The following is a 24261-nucleotide window of genomic DNA, read 5'->3' as shown; positions in this document are numbered from 1 at the left end:
AGTGAGTAAAAGCTACCTAGTAGATGCCACCCTCTGCCGGGGATGGGCAGAAAAGGCAAGGTGGCAGTGCAGTCTAAGCCCCACACCTATATAAATGTCTGAGGACTATTAGAGCCAGTTCAAAAGGCATTAAGAAGAGAGAAAAGATGGCCAGTGGCTGTAGAGGCCCCTATTCAAGTCTCTGCCCCGCCCCAGAAGTCATGGGGTGCTGATGGGTGAACCCCTTGGCCCAGCTGACCCAGCTCTCTTCCGAAGCAGGACCTATTTTTCCTTGCAGTACCAAAAAAAATAAAAAACCGTACTAATTTGTGATGATAAGTAAATAGATAAACTTGCCCATGAGTTGATGTCTTTAAAGACAGTGCATCTCCTCTTCAGTGCCTCTTTTCCAGACTAAAAAAGCAGGCCCTCAACTAGGGTCTGTTTCACCTGGGACAAACATGGATCCCGTGCCCATTTTGGCGCCCCCCCCCCACGCTCATTTTGGCACTTCCTCCAGTGTGGCGCCTGGGGCACATGCCCCGCTGCCCCCCCCCCCCCCAGTTGCAGCCCTGTGAAAAAGTACCCGGCCCCTTTCTTGTGTCTTGATCACCAGATCTAACGAAATGCAGAATTAAGGGAGGAATTGGTGCGGTGGCAAGCTACGGTTCCTGGCATCTCCGGGGAAGATCAGAGTGAAAAGCTGCTGCAAGATAATAGAGATAGTATTGAGGTACAGCCCCCCACATTTCCCCTGGGATGCCTATCCTTCTGTTCTTGACTCCCCCCCCCCCCATCTCTACGAGCTACAAAGACAGTTGCTGTTCCGTGGGGTGGGGCAGGGAAAGATCTACCCTCAGCCCCCAGATCTGGGAATCTTAACTATTAGGATTCAGCACTGCCTCCCTCAATTGCTACGCCCTGCATTAAGCCACAGCTTAAACCAGGTTTATAGACTAAGCTGCACGTGCCTGGGTTCAGACAACACACCTAGCCATGAACAAGATCACAGTGGCTGGACCCCACAGCCTCTTAAGCCAAAATCGAACAAGGTGCGTTATAACTCCCATGTGCAGTACAAACCAAGTCATTTTCAAAGGCCCAGACACGTAGCATGGATTTGGGGCACAGCAAGAGATGCTGCAGGGGTAAAGCAGTCATATACTTTCCAGAATTTTCAACAAAGTTAAGGTGCGGTTTTAGAGAGATGATCCCGCCATCTCTGTACTTCGAGATTCATCCGTTCCGAAGTCTTGCTGGGTTGCAGAAAAGCAGCAGAATGGGTCCTCTCCCCACCTTCCAAAACAACTTTTCTGAAGAGCATTAATTATTCAATTTTAAAAAAAATCCGTTCAATTGTGTCTGATTCTCCGGGACTGCCTGGACTAGTCCCTGCAGTTTTCTTGGCAAGCTTTTTCAGAAGTGGTTTGCCATTGCCTCCTTCCTAGGGCTGAGAGAAAGTGACTGGCCCACAGTCACCCAGCTGGCTTTGTGCCTAAGGTGGGACTAGAACTCACGGTCTCCCAGTTTCTAGCCCAGTGCCTTAACCACTGCACCAAACAATTAGAAGGGTCCTAGAACTCCCACCCCCCCAATTGCAAAATTAAAAAGAATGCACCTTCAGCAGTAGTACATTTTGTCCTTTATTTGATGGGAGATGGCAAAGGGCTTATGGTCATCGATGAAGCTAGGCCGCCCTCTGGGCTTCCGGTTCTCCTGTGCCGCCACGTTCGAGCTCCCAGTTCTCAGTGGCACCCGCATCTTGGCACAAGGACACAGACCAAAGGGCCCCCTCCCTTGACAAGGTCGCTGACCATTGTGATTTGGGAATTCAGGACAGTTTTCTGCAGGCTGTCCTTCCCCCAACATGGTGCATTCCTGGAGCTCTGCTAGATGGCACTTGGTTTTCAGTCTCAGCGGCTGGTCCCTTTTTCTATCCCTGGTCCCCAAGAGTTTCATCCACTGTGCCAACCGCTGCATTGGTTCTCTCCACTTGCATGCAATTATAGTCTCCGATCTGAATCATCTGGGCATTCTGAATGATAAGCTGGGGGCCGGGCACCGTGTTTGAAGAGCCCACTGAGAACATGAGTGGTTGGGAGGAGCCCTGATCAACCCCTGTGGAAGGAGGAAAGGCTTGAGGGGCATGGCCCCCTGGGCCTTGTAACCTCCAAACATCCACCCCTGGTGTTGCGGCTTGTGAGTGGAGGCTGAGCGCAGACAGACGCTGTTGCATCTGCAGTTCTTCCTGCTCTCGTTCGTGCCTCTCCTCCATTTCCCGGATCTGCCGTGTGACGTGCCAGGCCGCTTTCTTCTGCTGGACCACCGCTGGCCTGAACGTCTTCTTCGCCCTACGGGCAAAGACAGGAGACTTCTCAAGCAAGGGTACCAGGGAGGCCAGCATGAGGGGCATCTCCTCTGGCTTCAGAGAGCTTTCCTTGGGCACAAACGGGATCACGGAGTTGCTTTTGCAGAAGCGGGTGAGGGAATCCATCAGGGCCGTGTTGCGCTGGTAGGCCAAAAGGCGGCCCTTGAAATTCCTGGTCAGGAGCAGGAGAGTGAAGGCTGAGTTGTCCAGCGCGTTCTGGAAACAGTTGAGTTGGCAATGTCCAGGGACGAGGAAATCCTCGCTGAAGGTCGCCCCGTTGGAGACGCCCAAGGCCTCCAGGCGTTCCTTCACCTGGCCGGCCACCGCCTCGTCTTCTGCCGCGTGCAGGACCACAAAAGTGTAGAACTGCCTTTCATCGGCTGGTGGACCCACCGAAGAAGGAGCTTCTGCCGAGTTGCAAGAGGCGAGTTCCAAAGAGGAGGAAGACCGCGGGGGTCCGAGGCTCGTGATCTGTGCTGGAGCGGAGGAATTGGCCCCGGGCCTTGGAGCTCCTCCTGTGGGGCTTCCTCCTGTGGAAGCCGCTGGATCCAGCCTCTGCAGAGGTGGGGTCTGGACGGGGGCAGGCGAGTGTCCTGCTGCTGCTGCTGCTGTTTTGGGTGTTGGCGTGCACCGCGTGGGGTACTGGAAAGATGCCTGGGGAGACCGTGTGCTTTCGGGGTCAGGCAGTGAGCAGAGGCCCCTGGAGTTCTGTAGAGAAGGTCCCCCCGAGTTGACAGAGCAGCCGTTGCCCAACAACATGGAGCTGGTTTCTTCTACGTGGCCGGCTGGTGGCGAAGAAGCGTCTATGCCGTAAGGGCAGTCAGTTTCAAGGGCTGAGGAAGTCTTGCTGATCTCAAGGCTGATGTGGGAGACAGGGCTACCTGTGGAACGTAAAGGCTGAGGATTATCGGAAAGGGAGGCACCGTCAATTGGCACTGGGCTGCTCCTCCTCGGCTGAGTCAACACCCCTCGCCCTGAGACCGGAGCACCAAAATTAGGCCTTGTCACCGTTGAGATGAACTGCAGTCCACATCTATCCACCGCTTCGTCCAGGAGACTTTTGAGTTGGGCTCCTTGAATATTGCTGGCTTGAAAGGCCCGGATAGCTGCCCCGTAGGCCTCATCCCTGGCCAGTGGTTTGCACAGCTCCTCATCAGCCAAAAGCGAGTAGATCCCAGCCACAGTCCGGGCCACCTCCGCGTGCTCTTGCAGGTGCTCTGGGGGCGCCCTCCCTGCTCCAGCATTGCCCCAGCGGGACCGGAAGAGATGGCTTGCAGCCACGTCATCCCTGAAGCTGTTGAGGTGCACCCTGGCCTCATCTTCTCTTCCCAAATGTAACAGGATCATGATGTGCAGGAGATGACAGCTCCTCTGCTCTTGGGGTGAGCAACTCAGTTTATGCCTATACTGAATCAGCCTGACCTCTGGGATCTGAGCTAAGACCTGGAAGATCCCTTCAAAGCCTAGATCCGCCTGGGAGTTCCCTGCCATCCTGGGCCAAGCTCTGTCCAAAATGGAGGGCATGTCACATCTGCAAGGGGTGGCACTGCTGTAGAAGGGCACAAATCCCCATCCTTTCAGAAGCTTGACACCAGGAAGCTTAAGTGTCCAAAGTCTTCTCAGGCAAGTTTTCTGAATGCCGTGGAACAGCCACGCACCCTGGATTTTGCAAACCTGAAGGCTGGAAAAAGAGAAGAGAATTTTAAACTCTGGAACAATCTGGGGAGTCAGAATTTGGGGGTGGGCGGGCAGGGGAATATCTAATACACATTAGCTGTCTTAGTAATAGCATTTTTATTTTGTATATACAGGCTTAGGGTCGTAAAATCGGGTTGGATTTGCTTAATGACTGCTCCACTTAGCAACCAAAATTCGGGGCCCAGTTGTGGTCATTAAGCAAGGACTACCTGTAGACTTCAAAACTTTTTTTTCTAACAAAAATGTTAGCAGCTTTGGGTATCGTCCTCCAGTCCTGCTGATGAGCTTCCAAAACGAAGCCAGTTGGCCACCATGGGACGCAAAGGGTTGGGCTGGGTGGTCCCCTGGTCTGATCCAGGTTCAGGGCTCTTCTGATGCACCCGAGAGAAATTACTCCTAAACATCAATGAAAGGTGGGCAATCTGCTGTCGTTCAACAGGCTTCCTGTCCCCCTGACTTCAGCTCTTTAAAATATTCTTTAATTTACATAACATGTCTCATTTTGTGGTAGGAAAAACTCACATCCTGAGATTTGGGGAGCCAGCCATACTGGCCAGCAAAAAGGGTCTGGGGTTTTGGTGGCTCACAGGCTAAATGCAAGCCAACAGAGTGACCCAGCTGCAAGGAAAAAGCAGATGCTGGCCTAGGCTGCATCAGGAGGAGTACCCTGTCAAGATCAAGAGAAGTCACTATTTCCTTCTATCCTGCATCGCTCAGATTTTTTTATTATTATTATTATTATTATTATTATTATTATTATTATTATTATTATTATTATTATTATGTGCCATCAAGTTGGCATCAACTCTTAGAGGCCACATAGACGGACCTTCTCCAGGAGGACCTGTCCCAACGCAGCCCTTCAGGCCTTGCTGTCACTGAGTCCTTCCCCCTTGCTTCTGGTCGTCCTCCTCCTCTTCTCTTTCCTTCCACCTTTCCCAGCATTATGGACTTCTCCAGAGAGCTGGGTCTTCACATCATGGGTCCTAAATATAATTTGGGCCTGCTTATTTGTGCCATCGTGGGTGAGGACTCTGGGTTTTGTATTATATACAAAAGGGGAAGATGGTATGGAAGGCTCGTCACTTCCTCCTGAATCACAGACACACATCTGAAAGGCCAGCTGCTGGTTGATCAGACCCGGTTTGGGATGGATGGATGGATGGATGGATGGATTTATTTATTTATTTTCTATCCTGCCTTTATTATTTTTATAAATAACTCAAGGTGGGGAACATCCCTAATACTCCTTCCTCCTCCTATTTTCCCCACATCAACAACCCTGTGAGGTGTGTTGGGCTGAGAGGGAGGGCCTGGCCCAGGGTCACCCAGCCGGCTTTCATGCCTAAGGCGGGACTAGAACTCTCCTGCCACGCCTGATTGGCTCTTTGGCTGAGAGGGAGGGCCTGGCCCAAGGTCACCCAGGTGGCTTTCATGCCTCAGGCAGGACTAGAACTCACAGCCTCCTGCTTTCTAGCCCATTGCGACAACACAGACCGACCTTCTCCAGGACAATCTGTCCCCAGCCTGGTCCTTCAAGTCTTCCAACAGTGCCCCCATCGCCCCTGTAACTGAGTCCATCCATCTCGCTGCTGGTCGTCGTCTTCTTCCCTTTCCTTCCACCTTTCCCAGCATCAAAGCCTCCTCCAGAGACCTGGGTCTGTGCATCATGGATCCAAAGTAGGACAATTTGACCCTGGTCATTGGTGCCTCAAGGGAGAACTCTGGGCTGATTTGATGATCCATTGATTTGTTTTCTTGGCTGTTCCCAAGTCTCCAACATCAATGTTCAAAAGCATCAATATCCTTCCTATCCTGCTCCTTTCAACTTTCACTTCCATAGAGGGTCACAGGGAGCATTGCTCAGAGCACAGCTAACATAGCGCATGCTGTTCTGGGACTGCATTTTAGGAAGGACGTGGACAAGCCGGAGCATGTCCAGAGGCGAGACACGAAGAGGAGAAGAGGCCTGGGAGGAGAAACATGGGAGGTGCTGGATTGGTCCAGACCAGTGTTTCTCAACCTTGGCCACTTTAAGATGGGGGGACTTCAACTCCCAGAATTCCCCAGCCAGCTTGAATTCTGGGAGGTGAAGTCCACCCATCTTAAAGTGGCCAAGGTTGAGAAACACTGGTTTAGATGGAGAAGAGCAAGCTGCGGTCTTCAGATATCTCCAAGGCTATCAGGTCAAAAGTGGGACAGAACTGTGCTGAGTTGTGCCAGAAGGCAGGACAAGGAACCGGGGCTTTCAACTGCAAGAAAGCAGATTTGGGTTGGACATCAGGAAGAATGTTCTAATAATAATGAGAGCCGGGAGAAAGTGTTGTGGGAGGCGGTGGTCTCTCCCTTGCTGGAGAGATTAAGGTGGGTCCGGATGGCCCTCTCTCAGGGATGCGGCATGGGTGGGTTCCTGTACCGGGCAAGGAGCTGGACCTGATGATCTCCAAGGTTCCTTCTGAGTTTTTACTCTAGAATTCCATGATGAGGCTGCCTCAGGAGGTATTGGACTCTCCTTCATTGGAGGTGTTTAAATAAGGCTAGGTGGTCATCTGGAGATGCTGCAGTGATGCATTCTTGCGCTGGGAAGGGGCTGGAATAGACGATCTCTAAGATCCCTCCCAAGATTTCCATTGTATGATTCCATACGGAACAGGGAGATAACATCCTGCAGTTTGGGCCACCTCTGGCTACGCGTCTTGACGGTTCTTCCCTGTCTCCCGACCCCACCAGCAGCCTTGGAAGACCCACTGATGGTGGACGGACCTCCTGACTGTGCTTGAGGCTCTCCACCTGTTGTGTTTGGAAGCATCCTGGGGGCTCGGGGGGGGGAGTGAAGAGCAATTTACCCATTCTAGACTGAGCTCTGCTCACCTCAGCACTGCTGTGCTGTTAAGGCAAACTCCGCCTCCGTGGGAGCCATTTTGTACGCACACCCGAGAATGCCTCCTTCTACACTCTACCCATGGGGAGGGGGAACATTTGATTCGGGGCAAAATCAACCGGTTCCCCATCTCATTTCCCCAGTACTGCAGGGAGGGGGCAAGAGTTAGACATGGCCGCGGAAATAGCAATGTCGCAAATCTCTTGAGACGTTACGAAAAGGAAGTCGCTCTCTTCCTTCCTAGCTGGTTCACGCAGCACCTTTGATACCGGAAGGAAAATTTTCAGCCACTTTCTCCCTCTTCAAAGAGAACGAGGTAGGACTAGACAAGTCAGGGTGCGTCCTTCCATCGCTAGTGTTGACCATTTCCGACCTGTCTTGTCTTTTTTTGAATGGTTGTGTAAGAACATGTTTAATGAGTCATACATATTCCGGGATCCTCTGAACACCGCCCATTTCCCCCACAACTTCTTGAATGCGGTCTTCAGCCACCCCTCCGTGGGGCTTTGCGACTTCCTTCAGGAACGTTTTTTCCTCTTTCCTGTCTAGCTTAGACCTTACCAGGTGGTCTCCCATCCCCATACTACAGAGACCTGGCTTTGCTTATCTTCCGAGAGCAGCCCAGGGGCTATACTGAATATTTAAAAAATGCAAGTCACGTCGAATGTGATTTTCACCCTGGTGTCATCTATTGCGTACGGAAGGCGGCCCCTCAAGGTGACACTCAACGGCAAACCAGGGCCAGTGGTAGAGAAAAAGGTGTAAACTCCCGCCCTACTTAAGTAAAATAGAAGTCAAGTCACGTTCAAGGCTAGCTGGACCCTGGGGATCACGGGAGCGAGCCCATGGAGTTTTGCCCTCGCCTTCTTCCATCGCGTTCTTTTGACACCCGTGGGAGTTCCTGGTGGCCTCCTATCCAAGAACCAACCGCAACACCCTTGCTTCTCTTCCAGGCCTAACCCAGAGTGAGGTGCTGCCCCAAATACTAACAGTAAAGGCATCCTTTGGATCCTTATGGAAAGAAACATAAAAACTGACATGCCATATACCAGAAAGATAACGCCTTCAACATGATCTCAAACAGTTACTTCTTCACCCCCTCCTGCAATACCAACTCATTCTCACCCCCCACAAAAAGCCGGCTCTTCCCAACTCTGATTTCCTACTTCCCCATTGATCTTTGTCGCCCCGCAAACCCAGAAAAAGCAGATTGACTTTTCCAAGGTTTAGCCCGTTTTGGCCCACCTTTCCCTTGGAAAGAGTCACGGAAACCCCAAAATCTCAAACGCTCCGCAAAGATTCCAAAATCCCCCCCCCCCAAAAAAAGTTTCCAAAACTTTCTGCAAAGATTGCTAAATTCCCTGTCAGCGTTTGGAGGAAAGAGGGCGTCCCGGTTTCCGGCGCTGAGTTGCTTCTTAACTTCGCAGGTAGGGAAAAAGTAGTTTTCCTTGGACAGCAACGAGAGTGGCGTCAGCTCAGGATACCCCAAAAGTGTGGGAGCCCCCTTCCTCACTCGCCAGTTTTTTCTCAAAGCAAAAACTTTTGCGACCCGCTGCAACCTCCAGCGAAGGCACGGAGCGGCTCAGCTCTGCAGCCGGCAGAAGCGGCTGCCTTCGAACTGAATAGACGGGTCGCAAAAGGGCTCCCGGAACCCTTCGGATTTTTTTCCCTCCACCTGGAAAACCCTGGGAGCAACCTCACTCCTTCCATGCCCCCCCCCCCGCTTGGAAGATTATCCCCCCAGCGGATTTCCCACGGAGGGTGGAGGGTCTCCGCCCACAGGGGCTGCCCAGGTAGACTCACCTGGGGCTGCAGACGGTGGGATCGGGGATTTGTGCTGGCACCGCCAGCCAGGCCTTGCCCGGAGATCCTGCTAGCAGGAGGCGGAAATTAACTCACTAAACGGCCCTTTGCCCTCCCTCTTTCTCTGCCTTCCCTCCCAGCTGGGTGGGGAAAAAAATTGCCCGAAGTAGGAAGTCAGTCTTGCACAGAAGAAGCTCCGGAGTTCCCAGTAGTCCAGGCAGTCCCGGAGAATCAGATACAATTGAACGGATTTTTTAAAAAATTGAATAATTAACGCTCTTCAGAAAAGTTGTTTTGGAAGGTGGGGAGGGGACCCATTCTGTCTGTCTGCGCTCAGCCTCCACTCACAAGCCCCAACACCAGGGGTGGATGTGTATATATGTGTATAATGTGTTGTAAGGAATAAAATTCTAACATACCATTACAGAAACTCACCCATTTGCCTGTCTGCAGCCTGGAGGAAAAGGTCTGCAAAGAGGGCCCCAGCCTAGCTTCTGTGAGCAACCCCAGGACCCAGTGGGCATCTGAGGTGTGCAAGATTTGGTGCTTCTTAAGTAGGCTGATCTCTAACTTCTGCAAACTGGTGTCCTTGCAGAGGTGAGATTGGGTGGGGATGATGGGGAAGTGTTGTCCAGCTCCCTGGGCCATGGGTAGGCTTCACAGAGGGGTGAAAAAAAGTCAAGAGGGCAGGGACAACTGTGTCATCAGATTCCCACCTTTTGTTAGGGGCACCCTGACTTGCGTGGCTCTTGACTTCTTTGATCCCCCTCCCCATGGACACCCCTGGGAGTCTGGTTCAGAGGCTTAAGATCCAAGCTAACATTTTTGGAATGGGCAGGTTGTATACTTTGTGTGACCACATTTGCTGTTGATCTCTGTGTCTTGACCGAGACTGTGGTTGAAACCTTGGCTCAGCCCTGCTGCTTGCCTTGGGTCAAATGTGGAATCTCAGCTTAGCCTACCTGGCAGGGCTTCCATGTGGGTAAAAAGGAGGCTGCTCTCTGTAGGAGCCATTGTAGTAAGTTGATGGTTTAAAAATATGCAAGCATGCACTGTGTTCTTTGCAATCTGTGCAGGAAAACATAATGCTTGCAACACATGCAAATTTGAATGCATGGCCCAGAAACCACCTCTGCTTTTGAAGGAGGTGCATGCTCAACTCGTATTTCTCTGATTTATCTGGAATTGCAGGGACTCAACAGCAACTATCAACAATTACTCACAGGGGTAATTAGGACTTCTGTATCTGTCCTGCAAAACTCCAGACAGCCCTTAGGTGGCATCGAAGAGTTAGAGTTGCTGCCATCTAATGGCCGATTGCAGCTATTACAAGGGAGGAATGAGTGGGGGAAGATAGGCTGGCAAAGATTTTTGTTATTTAGTTGTTTAATGTTTTTGGATTATTTACAAGGATTTTCTGATTTGTAGTGGCTTGAGAAGACCAGAACTGTGAAGAGCAGAGTTTCTCAACCTTGGCAACTTTAAGATGTGTGGACTTCAATCCCAGAATTCCCCAGCCAGCCGGGAGACCTGAAGTACCAGTTTGGGGACTGATTGTCACGGAGAAAATCTATCTATGAGGTTGCGAAGAGTCAACACCCGCTTGATGGCACATACTTAATTATTAATAGACCTTTCCCAATCTGGTGCTGTCAGATGGACTTCAGTCCATGCTACCTTGGCAATTGGCATGCTCTGAATTGAAGTCCACCCATCTCACCCGCACCAGATTTGAGAAGCCTGGTTTTATACACCCTGCAAAGCCACACAACCTCTTCTACAGCAAAGAATGATGGAAACTGGCATGCGTTTTTTAAAATTTATTTTCCTACAGAATAGGACATAAAAGGAGCAGCAACGGAAAATGCCCAAAGCTTAGCTTCATGGAAATTCAGCTTGACCCCATGCTGAATTTCCCCCCCAGAGTTAAATAATGCCACCCCTTCTCCCTCTCATCTTCAAATATCATCTTCAAGTCCATCTTTGCCATTAAGCTTTTGACTCAACCACCCAGCCCTACACCTATTTACAAGCTGATCTCTGCATCAATGAGGACTAGACGCTTGGCTATAGGAGGAAGTTTAATTCCTTGCTGAGACGTCAATTCCTTCCTTGAAACTGGGTGCAATGCATACTGCTCAGCTGGATTATAACAAGACGCTGGGCTCAAGAGAAATGGGAAAAGAAAGGCAATTGTTTCTCTCTGACATATAGGCATAAATAAACACCAGCCAACCCACCTAGGGACACAGATCCTCACCAGCGCTTCCCCCAACTCTGATTTTTGATCCCTATTCTTGTTGTGGTTCTGAACTGAAATAGGAATCTAAGAAAAGCTCCTTTGGAAATTAACAGAACCGATCCCCACGCCCCTTGGAAAGAAAATGGCCTCCCAAGCCACCTCCACAGGGATCTGGGTCACTGTGGGGAGAAGGAAGGATCGGAACTGATCTCCCTCTCCGCAAGCTTTTAGCCTCCTGGGATCTGTTTCTCATTGTGCAGAGACTGGATTTCCCCGGCAGGAAATAATCTTTTCCTCATCGGCTTCTTTTGGGAGAAGGCCCCCAGCATCACTGGGGGGGGGCTGAGGTTGGGGACAGCCACCCCCCCAGGAGGAATGGCTGTGAACTTTTATGGCAACTTGCCAGGACTTTTGGAGGCTTCCGGGGGTGTCTGCGGGGTGGGGTCAAAAAAGTCAAGATGGCAGTCCCAATGGTACAATCAAAGGTCATTTGTAGCTGCCACCTGGACACTTTTGACCCCACCCTGTAGGCACCCCGGAGGCTTCGTTCAGACCCCTGGCACGGCCTTGGCCTCCCCTTTCTCCTATTTCTTCTCCTTGGGGGCCCCGTCGGACCCCGCCAACAGCTCCTTCAAGGCCTCAATTGCCTCCGCAGCCTCTTTTTGGTCCGCTTTGGCCGTCTTCTCCATCCTTTTAACCCGCTTTGCTGCCACGCTCTCCGGCGGGGATGCCGTGGCATCATTGCCCGTCTCCTTCGGCTCCCCTGTCTCGCTCTCCTCTTGGGGGGTTCCTGTCCCCCCCTGGGCAGCCCCCTGGGGCCGGAAGGGCCCCACGATCCAGTTCAAAGGCGCCATTTGGACCAGGTATTCTGCCAACGTGTCGAGAACCTCCCGGGCTTGGGAGATTTTGTCCTGGCTCTGGGCCAGAAGGCCGGAGGGCAAATCCTGGAAGGACCCGGCGGAAGAGAAGGCGCTGTGCAGCTGGAGGAGATTGCCCCGGGCTCGGTCCACCCTCTTGCGGAGGCTCCTGGGAAGCTCTTCAACACTGGCCATGAGCCGGGTGTAAGCAGGGCCCAGGTTGTGGGTGATGGCTCTGAGCATCACCAAAGTAGCCGACTCCACCTGCAGAGGGAGAATGTCCACGTGGGCGTTGCAAAAGGGCCCCCATCACAACAGGACTGAGCGTGATGCACGAACACAACTCTGGATGTGACCTGCAGTACACCAGTGTTTTTCAAACTTGGCGGCTTTAAGATGGGTGGACTTCAACTCCCAGAATCCCCCAGCCGGCTTGAATTCTGGGAGTTGAAGTCCACCCATCTTAAAGTCACCAAGTTTGAAAAACACTGCAATAAACTATATTTAAACATGCAATAAACCCTGGCTTAGAGCAGGGATGAGGAACAATGGTATCTGGGCAGTCGTGGGTTCCCTGAAGCCTCCTAGTTCCTCTGCCCCATCTGGGGTTGGTTTTTCAGGTCTGAGGGTTTTTTTTCCTAATGCTTTGGGTTTGATACTGATGCAAAGTGATACTTTTTGCCCCACAAAGTCTAGTAGCTAATAGGTAGCAACTGTGCTGGTTAGCATCTTCTGGAAAGATTGCAGCAGCCATTTTGTGATTGCACACCCACTGCAGCCTCCCAAAATTCCAGTGGTAACCTCACTTCAAAAAAGGTTTCCTATTCCATCTTAGAAAAGCATGATGTGCGCCACCCAGATTAATTGCGTGCCCTGCCTAGCGTCCCCGATGTGGGATGGGCGGCTGTATACGTTTAGTGATGTCTGCGAAACGAAATACGTAACTCTTCTGTGCCTGAGGCTCTCCTTCATGGAATTCCCCAGCATCAGTCCTCACGGCTGAATGAAAATATTTCCTGTTCGTTTGGGCTCTGTGAAACCTGGAGGTGATTTCGGGGTGGGGTGGGGTGGGGGGACAGTTAATATTCCCATTCTGACTTCGGAAAAAAAGAGAAAAACATAAAAATATCAGAACTTCCGTGATAAACGTCGTAGTTTTCCAACAGTGCCAGGATTAGTTTGCCCCTCAAAATACGTGTGAGTCTAAGGGTTGTTAATTTAGATATTGAACATATGGAAGGATGATTATGTCTGAGCATGTGCAGAGTTCTCACACCACTGAGGAATGAAACCTAATTTTTGCCTGTGAAGGATCTGGACTGTGTTTGACAGCCATGACAGCCCTCAAACATCTGCTTGGCCTACAACGAAGTGTTGGTCCAACTTCCATTGCTATAATACCATCAAAGCGATTCTCACCCCTGCACAAATCATTCTGAAGACTGACAGGCTTCCTGCATTTTGTCAGTTAGGATTTTCAGAACAAACCCCAAGTGACTAGGGTTGCACCACCTGACATTAACCATGCTTTACAGGCCAGAATGGCTGGTTTACATATCTCACTTCGCCCAAACCAAACAAACTGAGATAGGCTTAGTGTGGTGTCTTATGGTCTCACTAGAAGTTTCCCTGCGGTGGATCCTGCACTGAGCAGGGGTTGGACTAGATGATCTCTGGGGTAATTTCTAACTTGAGGACTTTGCCAGAGGCAAAGAATACCTGTTGCGGGGAGTCTTCTCTGGCATCCTGGCCTTCTTCTGGATGTATCTGGGTCCATTTGAGCAAAATCTGGTTAAGTTTTTGTTGTGCCTCCTGGAACTGACTCCCCGCACTGTCTTTCAGGTGCTCCACCTGCCAATGGAGCAGAAATTGAAGCAGTTCAGGAAAACAACAGTTGGTGTAGTTATGTTCAAGTTCTTACCCCTTGCTTCTGTCTTTGCTCTCTGCAGTCAGTTTCAGGATGATGGGTTTAGGTTAAAGACAAGGAGTCTGCCAAGAGAAATGCAGGTTGTGGCTTGGGGGCAGAGGGCAATGCCTAATCAACCTTGGCTGTTTGCAAACAGTTCAGCAAGGTCCACTTGCTTGAGATGGGTCATCCCAGGTCTGAAAAGTGACCTAACGTAGAGGGACAGAGGAATGGCCTTGAAGGACCGGAGGAATGAAGCCAATTTAGTGGCCTGCTAGAACCACTGAAATGCAGCAGAGCTTATAATGCAGCTGAGAAGCTGGCACAGAAAAAGAAAATGATCTTAGATAGCTTCAGTGAGCATGCCAGAGAGACATAGGTTATGGACCTTACACATTCAGCCCTCCCAAGCATAAAGAATCACACGCTCAGACTGATTAGGTTAAGATAAGTAAAAGAATTCTTACTGACTTTATTGTTGCTTCTGTTACATCCATCTTGGTGGAAAAGATGAGGTTCCTTTGTTCTTCTTTTCTTTCTAAATACTTAGTTTGCCCTAAACTCTCAGCCCTTTTTGCTGCCAAGAGCTGCGTGGAAGAAAGGGGCTGAATTCCTCATCAAGGCCCGAGCACATGGCCCTGAGGAATGGAGAGCAGAGCAGCATGCTTGCTTCTCCCTGGGTGGAGGAAGGGGGAAAGAGAGAGAAAGAGGAAGTGGGAGTGGCAACAAAGAGCTTCCTCAGAGTTGCACTGTGGGACAACTCAATTTACATGCTAATTCACATGTAAATGAGGCATGCTGGATTTGCCAGGACTTCCAACAAGGCAAACGGTCAGATAAGAGGGGCTTGAGTCTGGGCCAGGAAAGTAATGTGAGTAAACATCTCCCTAGTTCACACAAAGAGAAAGGGGGGGGGGGAACACACTCAGATTCAGCTATTATAGCTTTGCAATAAAAGGACTCCTGACCTAACATAGCACAGGTTTCTTAATCTGGTCTACCTTGTAGGGCTGGCCCCTAAGGAATGGAATAACCTTCCCGGAATGGGCAACCCCTTCCACATGACTCCCTGAAATCCTAAAACTCAGCTTACAGGAGTTTTTACCGTTGCTGCTTTGCCATTGAAGATAAGCTCAAAGATGACAGGCAATAAAAACAGATCAGCGCACAGCCGCCATGCATGGAACATACGGCTGTTTTTCTGCACCCAGGGCAGGCCTACCAGGTTAATCACCAGCTGGAGCTGGGAGAGTGTGTTCTGCGTGTTTTCCCAGATGAGATGAAGCCTCTTCAGGGAATGCAGGTAGGTGCGAGAACGGACTTTGCTGGATAGGGACCCCAGGCGGAGGAAGTAACCCTGCTCTTCCTGCTGCTCCTGCGTCGAAGCCGAGCTGCAGCCCTGCACCTCCGTGGCCAGCTGGGCTGCAGGAAGAACAAACCGGGCGTGAACAGCATCCCCCTGTATTCATTCCAGGTTTTAAATTTGCATTTTGGTATTTTACGACAGGTCGGTTGCTCCTGTTTTGCCTCTCTCATGAAGGACCTTTGGAGAACTGACTTCGGAAGCTGGTCGGGCACCCCTGATCTGGTGTCTTATTGATTGACGGATTGATGGATTGCATGGATTTATATAGCCGCCCATCTCTGGCTATAAAGCACTCTGGGTAGCTAGAACATTAAAATAATTAAAACGTCGGAAAACAGAAAGCCCAGAGCAACCAAGAACGGGAAACCACACACAGCCATCAATGTAACCAGGAGAAGGGCTCCCTCACGCAAATGTGTTGGACCTCAGTACGTTGGCTGAGCGCTGTGTGACCTGAGAGGCCCATCTGGAAGAGGCCAGGTTGGCAACGGTTGTTCTATGGGATAATCAAAGAAGACTTCCTCACGCAAATGTAGCATGGTTCTCCAGCCTGCTCTTACCCAGTTCTTCTTCTGACATGGGAAGGTAATAATCCACCGTTTCCTCCGTCTTGTCCAACATGGCATCCACTCCGCTGGCTAAGGCCTGCCTGAAGAAACTTGCCATCTCAACACCTTCCTGGAGAGCCCCAGCACTCTGCACTTGACGGGCGGTGTTCACCGTGGAAGACATCACCGATTTAGTAAGGTCAACACTGTCTTGGACAGTCTCTTTGCTCAGGTTGACCACGTCGGCCACCCGGTGCGTGACAAGCTCCTTGGCTTCGTTGGCGGCGTTCAGAGCCGTGTTGACCGTGGAATTCACCACCGACTTGGTCAAGGTGATGCTGTCCTGGACAATGTCCTTGGTCAGGTCAACAGCTGCAGCTACTCTCTGGGACATGATGCCTTTGGCCCCGCTAGCTGCATTGACGGTGGAACTGACCACCGCTTTGGTCAAGGTGACACCATCTTCAAAGACCTAGGAGGAAGAAGATGAAAGACAAAAGGAATAATTCTGGTGGAAAACCAGTAGTAAGAAAGGTCTCTCGTCAAAGATGAAGAGAGAACTATCTGTAGGACAGTGTTTCTCAAGCTCAGCAACTTGAAGATGTGTGGACTTCAACGCCCAGAATTCCCCAGCCAGCATAGGGGAATTCTGGGAGTTGAAGTCCAGACACCTTCAAGTTGCTGAGCTTGAGAAACACCGCCATGGGACCTTGAAATCCCAACCTGTTGGGACTGTTCAGCTGGGGCCGTTAAGGGTGCCAGTCAGCTAAGAGAACACGCAAATGAAGTCAGCATTTTTGTGCAAGAACCAGAAATCTGTTGAGTTGAAAAATCCAAGTAAAATCAGGAAGTCACCCTTGAGCCATTGAGTAAAATATATCTCCAAGAATATGGTGGGTTCTGGGGTTCTCTAAAGTTGGTGGTTTTCTTGCAGATATTTCGTAACTTCCTCAGTGCAAGCAGGAGTGATGTCTGCTGGTAGTTTACACATCATGAACTCTTTATAGATATTATAATATAATATCTTATAAGGTCTTTATAGATAGGAGCTGCCCTGCCAGTCTTGGTTGGATTGAGGTTTCTTCCTTGCTGCTTTATCTGATGCAGTTTCCTGCTTATCTGGATATAAATTGCTGGGGAAGGTGTGCTCTGCGCTGTTCATTTCTCCCTTGACTCTCAGTCGTATCTTTTTTAAAATGGTATCTAGAATCATAGAGTTGGAAGGGACCTCAGAGGTCATCAAGTCCAACCCCCTGCACATTGCAGGATTCAGTTCACCATCCCCCATAGATGATGATCCAGCCTCTGTTTGAAAAACCCCCGTGAAGGGGAAGGAACCACCCCACGTGGCAACCTATTCTATTCATTGAGAGCCAGTCCCGTCAAGGAGGTCTTCCTAATGTCTAATCTGTATTTACATCTTTAAAGTATCATCCCATTCATTCAAGTCTTACCCTCTGGAGCAGGGTTTCTCAACCGTGGCAACTCTAAGATGGGTGGAATCCACCTCTGGATAAACAAGCATGAAAAAGTCCTCAAGGAAACATACCAACATTAAGCTATAAGGTGATTTATTTATTTCACGTGTTATGTGAACCTAGCAATCATCTTTGGGGGATTAAAGTGTTGTGTGAACTCTGCCAGTTTGTGTTACCTGGTATGTTGGTTGATGAAGGATTGGCAGTTTTTCCTCTAGCTTATCCAGCCTCTTGCAAGCGTATTCGTTCACAGTTGCAACTAGGAAGAAAAAGCAGTTTTGAAGCTTTTGGCTTTAAGTCGAATTCTTCTCACGCTTCATTTCAGTCTGAAACAGTTCTATTTTTTCGGTTAAAAAGAAAGCCATATATCTAATTTATTATGATTTATTTCAATTACTTAGATCTTCCATTTCAGCATGACTCCTGGGCAAAGATCTAAAACTGTGCAATGCCTATTTGGCTGAAATAAATAATTTCACCTTCACCCACCCCATCTGTAAAGGGTGGGCAGCATTTCTGTACTCACTCTGCGGTTCAAAATGGGTGAGAAGAGGCTGGGCCCCGCCGCGGGCACTGCCCATGGCCACGGCAGCCACCATCTCCGCAATGTTGCAGGCGGTGTTGACACAGGGATAGTTCTCTTTGGCATAGTGGTACAAGGAGGAACAGATGCTGTACACAGAGCTGACCAAGGGCAGGTTGGTGACCCGCGTCACGACGTTCTGGAGGAAGGCAAGGAAGTTGATCTCAGCTGGACCACGGTCCACAAGTCTGTGGCTCCCAAGATCATTTCTTGGTTGCGTGGACTACACCTCCCATCACTGCTGAGGGCTGCCCTTTGTGGCTGGGGCTGATGGAAGTTCTGAGGATCCCCCACGTGCTAAGCCCTCTGACATTGTTTGTAATTCAGGCTAACGGGAATTTGATTGACGCAACACGCTCTGAACCATGATGCAAACTGGCATGAACCCAACCAGCTGTGGTTTGGTTTGGGGGTTTGCAGATTGTGTTCTGCAGAGTCCTTGATAAGGTTCCACGAAAGACTAAGGCCAAAAAGAAAAGTTCACTTGGACGCAGCTAAGGGCATTAGAAAAACCAAGCAGTTTTTGGACGGAAAAGCCATCACATCCCAGGCTCTGAGCATTGATTGTTTAGGTTAAACTTTGACCCCCAAAGTAATTGTGAAATTCAGCTTGTAATTTTGTGCACTGGAAATGTTCTGTTTGAATTTAAAATAAACAGTGTACTTGTTCTACTCTCAGTAAATGGAAGGACTTTCTGGGACAATATCTGGGGCATTCATTTTTGAGAAACCCAAACACCTTTAACACAGACGTTTGCATCAATGAACTGCAGCGAGGACAAGTTTCGTATTATTGCCCATTTTCTATCGCTAGAACTTTGCCTCTTGATCAAGGGATCTGGGAATTTGTCTTTTTCACTAACAGCTTCTGCAGCTTCAGAAAATTTGAAACCCCCTGGTTTAGTTTTTAAAAAGTTTGACCCCCCCCCCGATTTCATTAATAAACCATCAAAGTAGAAATCATGGTTTAAAGAGGGATTCAATCCAGTCTGATTCAGGTTCACACAACTCAGTTGGCTAACCTGATTATTGAGTTTCTCTGTGAACTCTGTAAAACATAGCAGCTGTGGTTAGCTTGGGGTTACAGGTAGTCCTCGACTTACAACCGTTCGTTTAATGATGGTCCATAGTTACAACGGCATCAGAATGGGCGCTTTATGGCCTGCAAAGCACTTCCGGAGCATCGCAAAATGTCGCACCACCACCCCTTGCAGTCACATGGTTGCATTTCAGGCACTTGGCAGCTGGCTCCCATTTACGACCAGTTGCAGCGTCCTGCAGTCATGTGAACGTGCTTTGCAATGTTTTCATCATTTTCTGGCAAAAACTGCCCATTGGGGAAGCTGGATTTGCTTAATGGCCAACATAAAAATGGTTGTAAAATCAGGTCCTGTCATGTGGTGACTTGACTTATGATGGAAATTCCTGTCCCAATTGTGGTTGTAAGTCGAGGACTACCTATACTGATCTTCTGCTGGATCACAAAGATCATGCTGACAGGGAATGTCTCTAACACTGTTGGAGGCCACCATATTGGAGAAGGCATGGCTGGAAGAGAGCAGCTACAGTGTCTGCAGGAATGTGCAAAACCACTGGTAGTCTCCCCAGACACCCGACATTATTCATGGTGTTCCCCGGAGTAACATATGGCTGCGAGAGCTGGACCATAAGGAAGGCTGAGCGAAGGAAGATCGATGCTTTTGAACTGTGGTGTTGGAGGAAAATTCTGAGAGTGCCTTGGACTGCAAGAAGATCAAACCGGTCCATCCTCCAGGAAATAAAGCCAGACTGCTCACTTGAGGGAATGATATTAAAGGCAAAACTGAAATACTTTGGCCACACAATGAGAAAACAGGACACCCTGGAGAAGATGCTGATGCTAGGGAGAGCGGAGGGCAAAAGGAAGAGGGGCCGACCAAGGGCAAGGTGGACGGATGATATTCTAGAGGGGACGGACTCGTCCCTGGGGGAGCTGGGGGTGGCGACAACCGACAGGAAGTTCTGGCGTGGGCTGGTCCATGCAGTCACGAAGAGTCGGAAGCGACTAAACGAATAAACAACAAAAATCATTTTCTGAAAGAAGAGTTGCAGAAACTGACCTCAGTCTTTGAAGCATCATGGTTCTCCCCGTTATTGGCCATGAGGAAGTCAGGTCAAACTATAAGAGAACCCAAATCATGGTTTACCATAAATCAAACCACCCATCCATAGACGTGGCACTGCTTTGCAGAGAGACGCAACATCATTGACAGTGCATGAAAGGCATAAGAAGGTAAATTATTATGATGGTTGGTCACACAGCCAGCCAGATGTTTGGACTGGATTTGGCATTTTTGATCACCTATTGAGTCCTTCCCAAGGACCTGGGATAGGCCAATGTTGTTGCTTAATAATATTAAATATATCATTGCAGGATGTCACCCATTCCAGGGAAAGCTGCCTTTTGCATTTGACTGATGTGATTTTGTCAATGCTGATGCAGTTCAAGTGGTATTATTATTATTATTATTATTATTATTATTATTATTATTATTATTATTATTATTATGTATATGCCACCAGATTGCCAGCTCCTCTGTGCAGCCCATCATGGCTTTGGTCAATCAAGGGCTTCCTATAACACTCAATAATACAGAGGAAGTTGTGACTGGAAACCCCTTATGGACTTTTTGCTGAACAAAGAAAAAAAATGAACTTGCAATTTATGGGTTTGATGATTAGAAAGGGTGGACTGTGGGGAGAAGGAAATTATGCTGTAACCTTAGAGCAGTGTTTTTCAACCTTGGAGACTTTAAGATGGGCAGACTGCAACTCCCAGAATCCCATGGCTGGCTGGGAATTCTGGGAGTTGCAGTCCGCCCTTCTTAAAGTCGCCAAGGTTGAAAAACACTGGTCTAGACAGTAACTTTATTTTCCTGCAGATCTTTGGGGCGGAGAAGGAAAGTTGGACTTTGTAATCAACTGCGGTTTGCACCAGTGCTGGGACATCTTGGCAACACCAGAGAAGGCAGAGAGCTGTCCTTCTCTGGTTTCCAGATCATATTTTAAGGAACTTTGCCCTGGTCCTTTCAGCATGTCAGAGTCTCCGGTCAAAGGTTCACAGAACCCCTTATCGAAGCATCTTCCATCCTTCTTTCCCGGGGTGAACAGACTTCGTGTCGCCAGATGGGAGGGGGGTGCCAGAGTGGAGTGCGAACTGATTTGTTACGGCTAGGGGCTCATTGCATCGGCTACCCCGAGGCCATGCAAGCAGGAAACATCAGAGGAGCCACCTGGCATGGGAAGGGGGGTGTCATGTTTTAGTGGGAAGAGGGACAGAGGGCAATTTAGAGAACGTAGTTTTAAAATGCAGGTTTGAGCGGGAATGGGGCATTCGCAGCTTTCTTCTTCTGCTGGTCATTTCGCTTCATCAAAACAGTAGAAAGAGCCTGGTCTCCCAACTGTCACTGAATGAATGCTCGGATGTGCCAGTGCTTACACAGTGCTGGAAAACAGTTGGCTTCTTCAGCTTTATTAAGGGTCCCAGCCTGACATCTTCTGGAAAAAAAAACACGCGCATCACCCACAGCGCTTCTGCACTTCTTTGTGGGCAGCCAAGGGCAGATGACCCCGCTGCAGGGTGTGACCGGAGATGGACCTCGGGCATGTGAGAAGTTGTGGATATGCTTGGGAATTGATGGTGCCTGCAACCAATGCATTCCAGGCCTTCAGACAGGTGGTACCCAACCCAGGAAGACAAGATGTTCAGATAAGATAAGACAAGAAGCCTGGCACTCAGACAAAGCAGCCATCAACAGACACATAGAGGTAAACAACGTCTACATACCATTCAGAAGAGACAATAGAAAAGCCAAACGGCCAGGACACTCCCTTGCCAGCAATCAACACCCAGATATGCAAAAATCAACACCAGGATTAACACCAGATGAACCATCAAACAGCACAATACACCCTAATCAAGGAACTATCAACTCAGGCAATCAACCAAGCAGCAAACAACAGCCCAATCAAGGAACTCCCAGGGAGAGAACAACACCCCCACCAACACAAGCAGGGCAAGCCATGGTCTATAAACTGAGAGCAAGGCCCCCTCCCTCCTCGCACTGAAGACGTTGCCTGGTCAGGCAATGAAACATCTGCAAGAAAACAACCAGGCTCAGAGAGCCCCAAGGACTCCACAGATAAGGTGTTCAGACAGCTGGTGCTGTGAAGGCAGGGTGGGGACCGCAATCTGGGTGAGCACAACCCACTTGGCCGCAGTGATGCCTTTCACCAATGCAGTGAGCACTGGGTGGCGTGCAAAACCACTCGTGAGGATTAGGAGCTGGCATTGCACATTTCGGGTTTGTGCTCCATGCCAAGAGGCAGCAATCAGCCCGTTTATTTTCATCCAGGCCAGCTGAGTCAAAATGGGAGGCAAATCATCTCCAGTGAGAAAATTCTGCTTCTCTTCTCATCCTCAACAGCCACCAGGTAGAACATTGGCTTGAAAACGGACTTGCAATCAAGGCCAGGGCGTGAAACACTCCTGGCTATGGGTGACTGCTTTCCCCCTTCTGCAGCTGAGTTTTGGGATTATTTTTTTCATCTCTGCTCAGAGGACATGGCCATTTTTCAATCTGGACATGGGTGGCAATGTGTCCACGTTGCATTCCAGCTAGAAGGCCTGGAAATATCTCCTTCAGCTTTCCCTCGATCCCAGCTCAACATCTGCTGTCTTCATGGACACGTCCTTGTTGTTTCCCGCTATTGTTTTCTTCTGGAAGGGTCTCCTTCAGCTTCTCAGCAGAGTCTCCAACCATAAGATTTCCTGGAGATCCCCCATCCAAGAACTAACCAGTTTCTGTGTCCAGACAAGACTGACAAGATGCTGCCACCTTTCCCTCTGAGTTCAGTTTTGGGTGAACTGTGGCTCCTAACTCTGGCTGAGACTGGTAGGGGTTCAGGAGACCTGCCAATCCAGATTCCCCAGATCTAGTTTAAGCTGTTCTTCCCCAGTTTAGTATCTTCCAGATGTGTTGTGACTGATGGATTGATTAGGTGATATCAAGTTGGTGTCAACTCCTAGCAACCATGTAGATAGACCTTCTCCAGCAGGATATGCCCCAACCTGGCCCTTCAGATCTTCCAAGCTTAACTGAGTCCATCCCCCTTGCTGCTGGTCATCCTCTTCTTCTCTTTCCTTCCATCTTTCCCACCATCATAACATTCTCAAGAGAGCTCAGTCTTTGTGCTGATGGATTGTGCCATCAAGTCAGTGTTGAGTCTTAGTGACCACACAGACAGATTTTTTTCTTCCAAGACAATCTCACCCTTCAGGTCTTTCAACAGTGCGCCTGTCACTGCTGTAATCAAGTCCATCCACCTTACTCTTGGTCATCCTTTTCTTATTTTCTTCCCCAGCTCTATGGATTTCTCAAGGGAGCTGGGTCTTGGCATAATGAGTCCAAAATATGATAGTTGAAGCCTCGTCATTGTGCCTTGAGTGAGAAGTCTGGATTGATTTGTTCTACGATCCCTTTCTTTGTTTCACCTAAACTGGGGGATCCTCAGGCTGCAGAGATGTTGCTGTGGGATCTGTAGTGCTTCCGGCTTCTGACTGGAAATTCCGGAAGCTGTGGTATCAGCCCACATTTTGGGAAGATACTGAACTCTAAAGATCAACAGACTGTCTCCTTGGGACCTTTCAGCCTTCCCCAAGCCACACCACCCCTTGGCCAGCATTGGAAAAATGTTCTTAGTCCATCTGTCCCTCTTCTCGCTCTTGGCTAACATGATCATGGGAAAAATTGTGCAAGACAGGATGTCACAAGATGCCCGAGAGCAACCTTGCAGGTTGGTGCATGGGGTTGCCCAATGTGACAGATGTTGGGAGTGGATGGCTTCCTTCCCAACAAATACCAGGTCCTTGCTTTGTCCTGGTCCCATGTCCAAAACTCTCTCACACACACAGACTGTAAACCATGATCTGCAAATAGAGCAGGGCAGTAATGCAGAAGTACTCTGAGGTTGCTTATCCATAGCAGGTAGTCACTGAAAGTAGACTGCTCCTATACGTGGAGGATTTTATTCAAGAATGCTCATAAATACCCTTGAGATTTTCAGTCAGACAAATGGTCTGCCTAGACCTCTTCTTAGCCAGGTGCTTTGGTGAAGTCCATCAGAAGAAGCTGGAAGCAAGAACTTGACCTCCCTGGGTTATTTATCTTCAGCAATTAATAATCCAAGATAGACTATCCCTGGGCATGGAAGTGCCATGTTGCTGTCACAACCAGGGACTTGCATAAGCAAATGTTGCTAGATCAGACCAAAGACCTTTGTAGTCCAGGAGGCCAAACGAATGCATTTGAAAACCCACCCACACACCCACACACATGTTGCAAAAGGTTGCAGCCCTCCTGTACTGTTTGTCTCACGCAACTCACTGTTTTTCTGAGTGTCATCTTTGGAAAAAGCCCCTTGTACCACGTGTCATCCAAGTCAAATAAACATGATAAAATGCTAACAAAGCATAATAATATTGATTTGTTTCTATTGCAGTAGTCTTTAACT

At 49.3% G+C, this 24261-nt stretch overlaps 2 protein-coding genes across 2 annotated transcripts; both read right to left on the bottom strand.

The window, feature by feature from the left end:
* Positions 1–1598: 1598 nt before the first annotated feature.
* On the bottom strand, positions 1599–8866 carry TICAM1 (TIR domain containing adaptor molecule 1). Its single transcript, XM_063290921.1, has 2 exons — positions 8730–8866; positions 1599–4028 (listed from the first exon to the last, which is right to left on the bottom strand). Exon 2 carries the CDS (start codon positions 3869–3871, stop codon positions 1913–1915), a length of 1959 nt encoding a protein of 652 aa, XP_063146991.1. The 5' UTR covers positions 3872–4028; positions 8730–8866; the 3' UTR covers positions 1599–1912.
* Positions 8867–10534: 1668 nt separating this feature from the next.
* LOC134488469 (perilipin-3-like) lies at positions 10535–22651 on the bottom strand. Its single transcript, XM_063290919.1, has 8 exons — positions 21188–22651; positions 19809–19867; positions 17653–17848; positions 17303–17385; positions 15661–16120; positions 14957–15156; positions 13548–13679; positions 10535–12092 (listed from the first exon to the last, which is right to left on the bottom strand). The coding sequence occupies exons 2-8, from the start codon at positions 19848–19850 to the stop codon at positions 11556–11558; spliced, it is 1650 nt and encodes a 549-aa protein (XP_063146989.1). The 5' UTR covers positions 19851–19867; positions 21188–22651; the 3' UTR covers positions 10535–11555.
* Between the last annotated feature and the right edge of the window lie 1610 nt (positions 22652–24261).

The sequence above is a fragment of the Candoia aspera genome, chromosome 1 (genome assembly GCF_035149785.1).
Source record: "Candoia aspera isolate rCanAsp1 chromosome 1, rCanAsp1.hap2, whole genome shotgun sequence".
Classification (NCBI taxonomy): domain Eukaryota; kingdom Metazoa; phylum Chordata; class Lepidosauria; order Squamata; family Boidae; genus Candoia; species Candoia aspera.
This window is presented reverse-complemented; position numbering and strand designations above follow the sequence as displayed.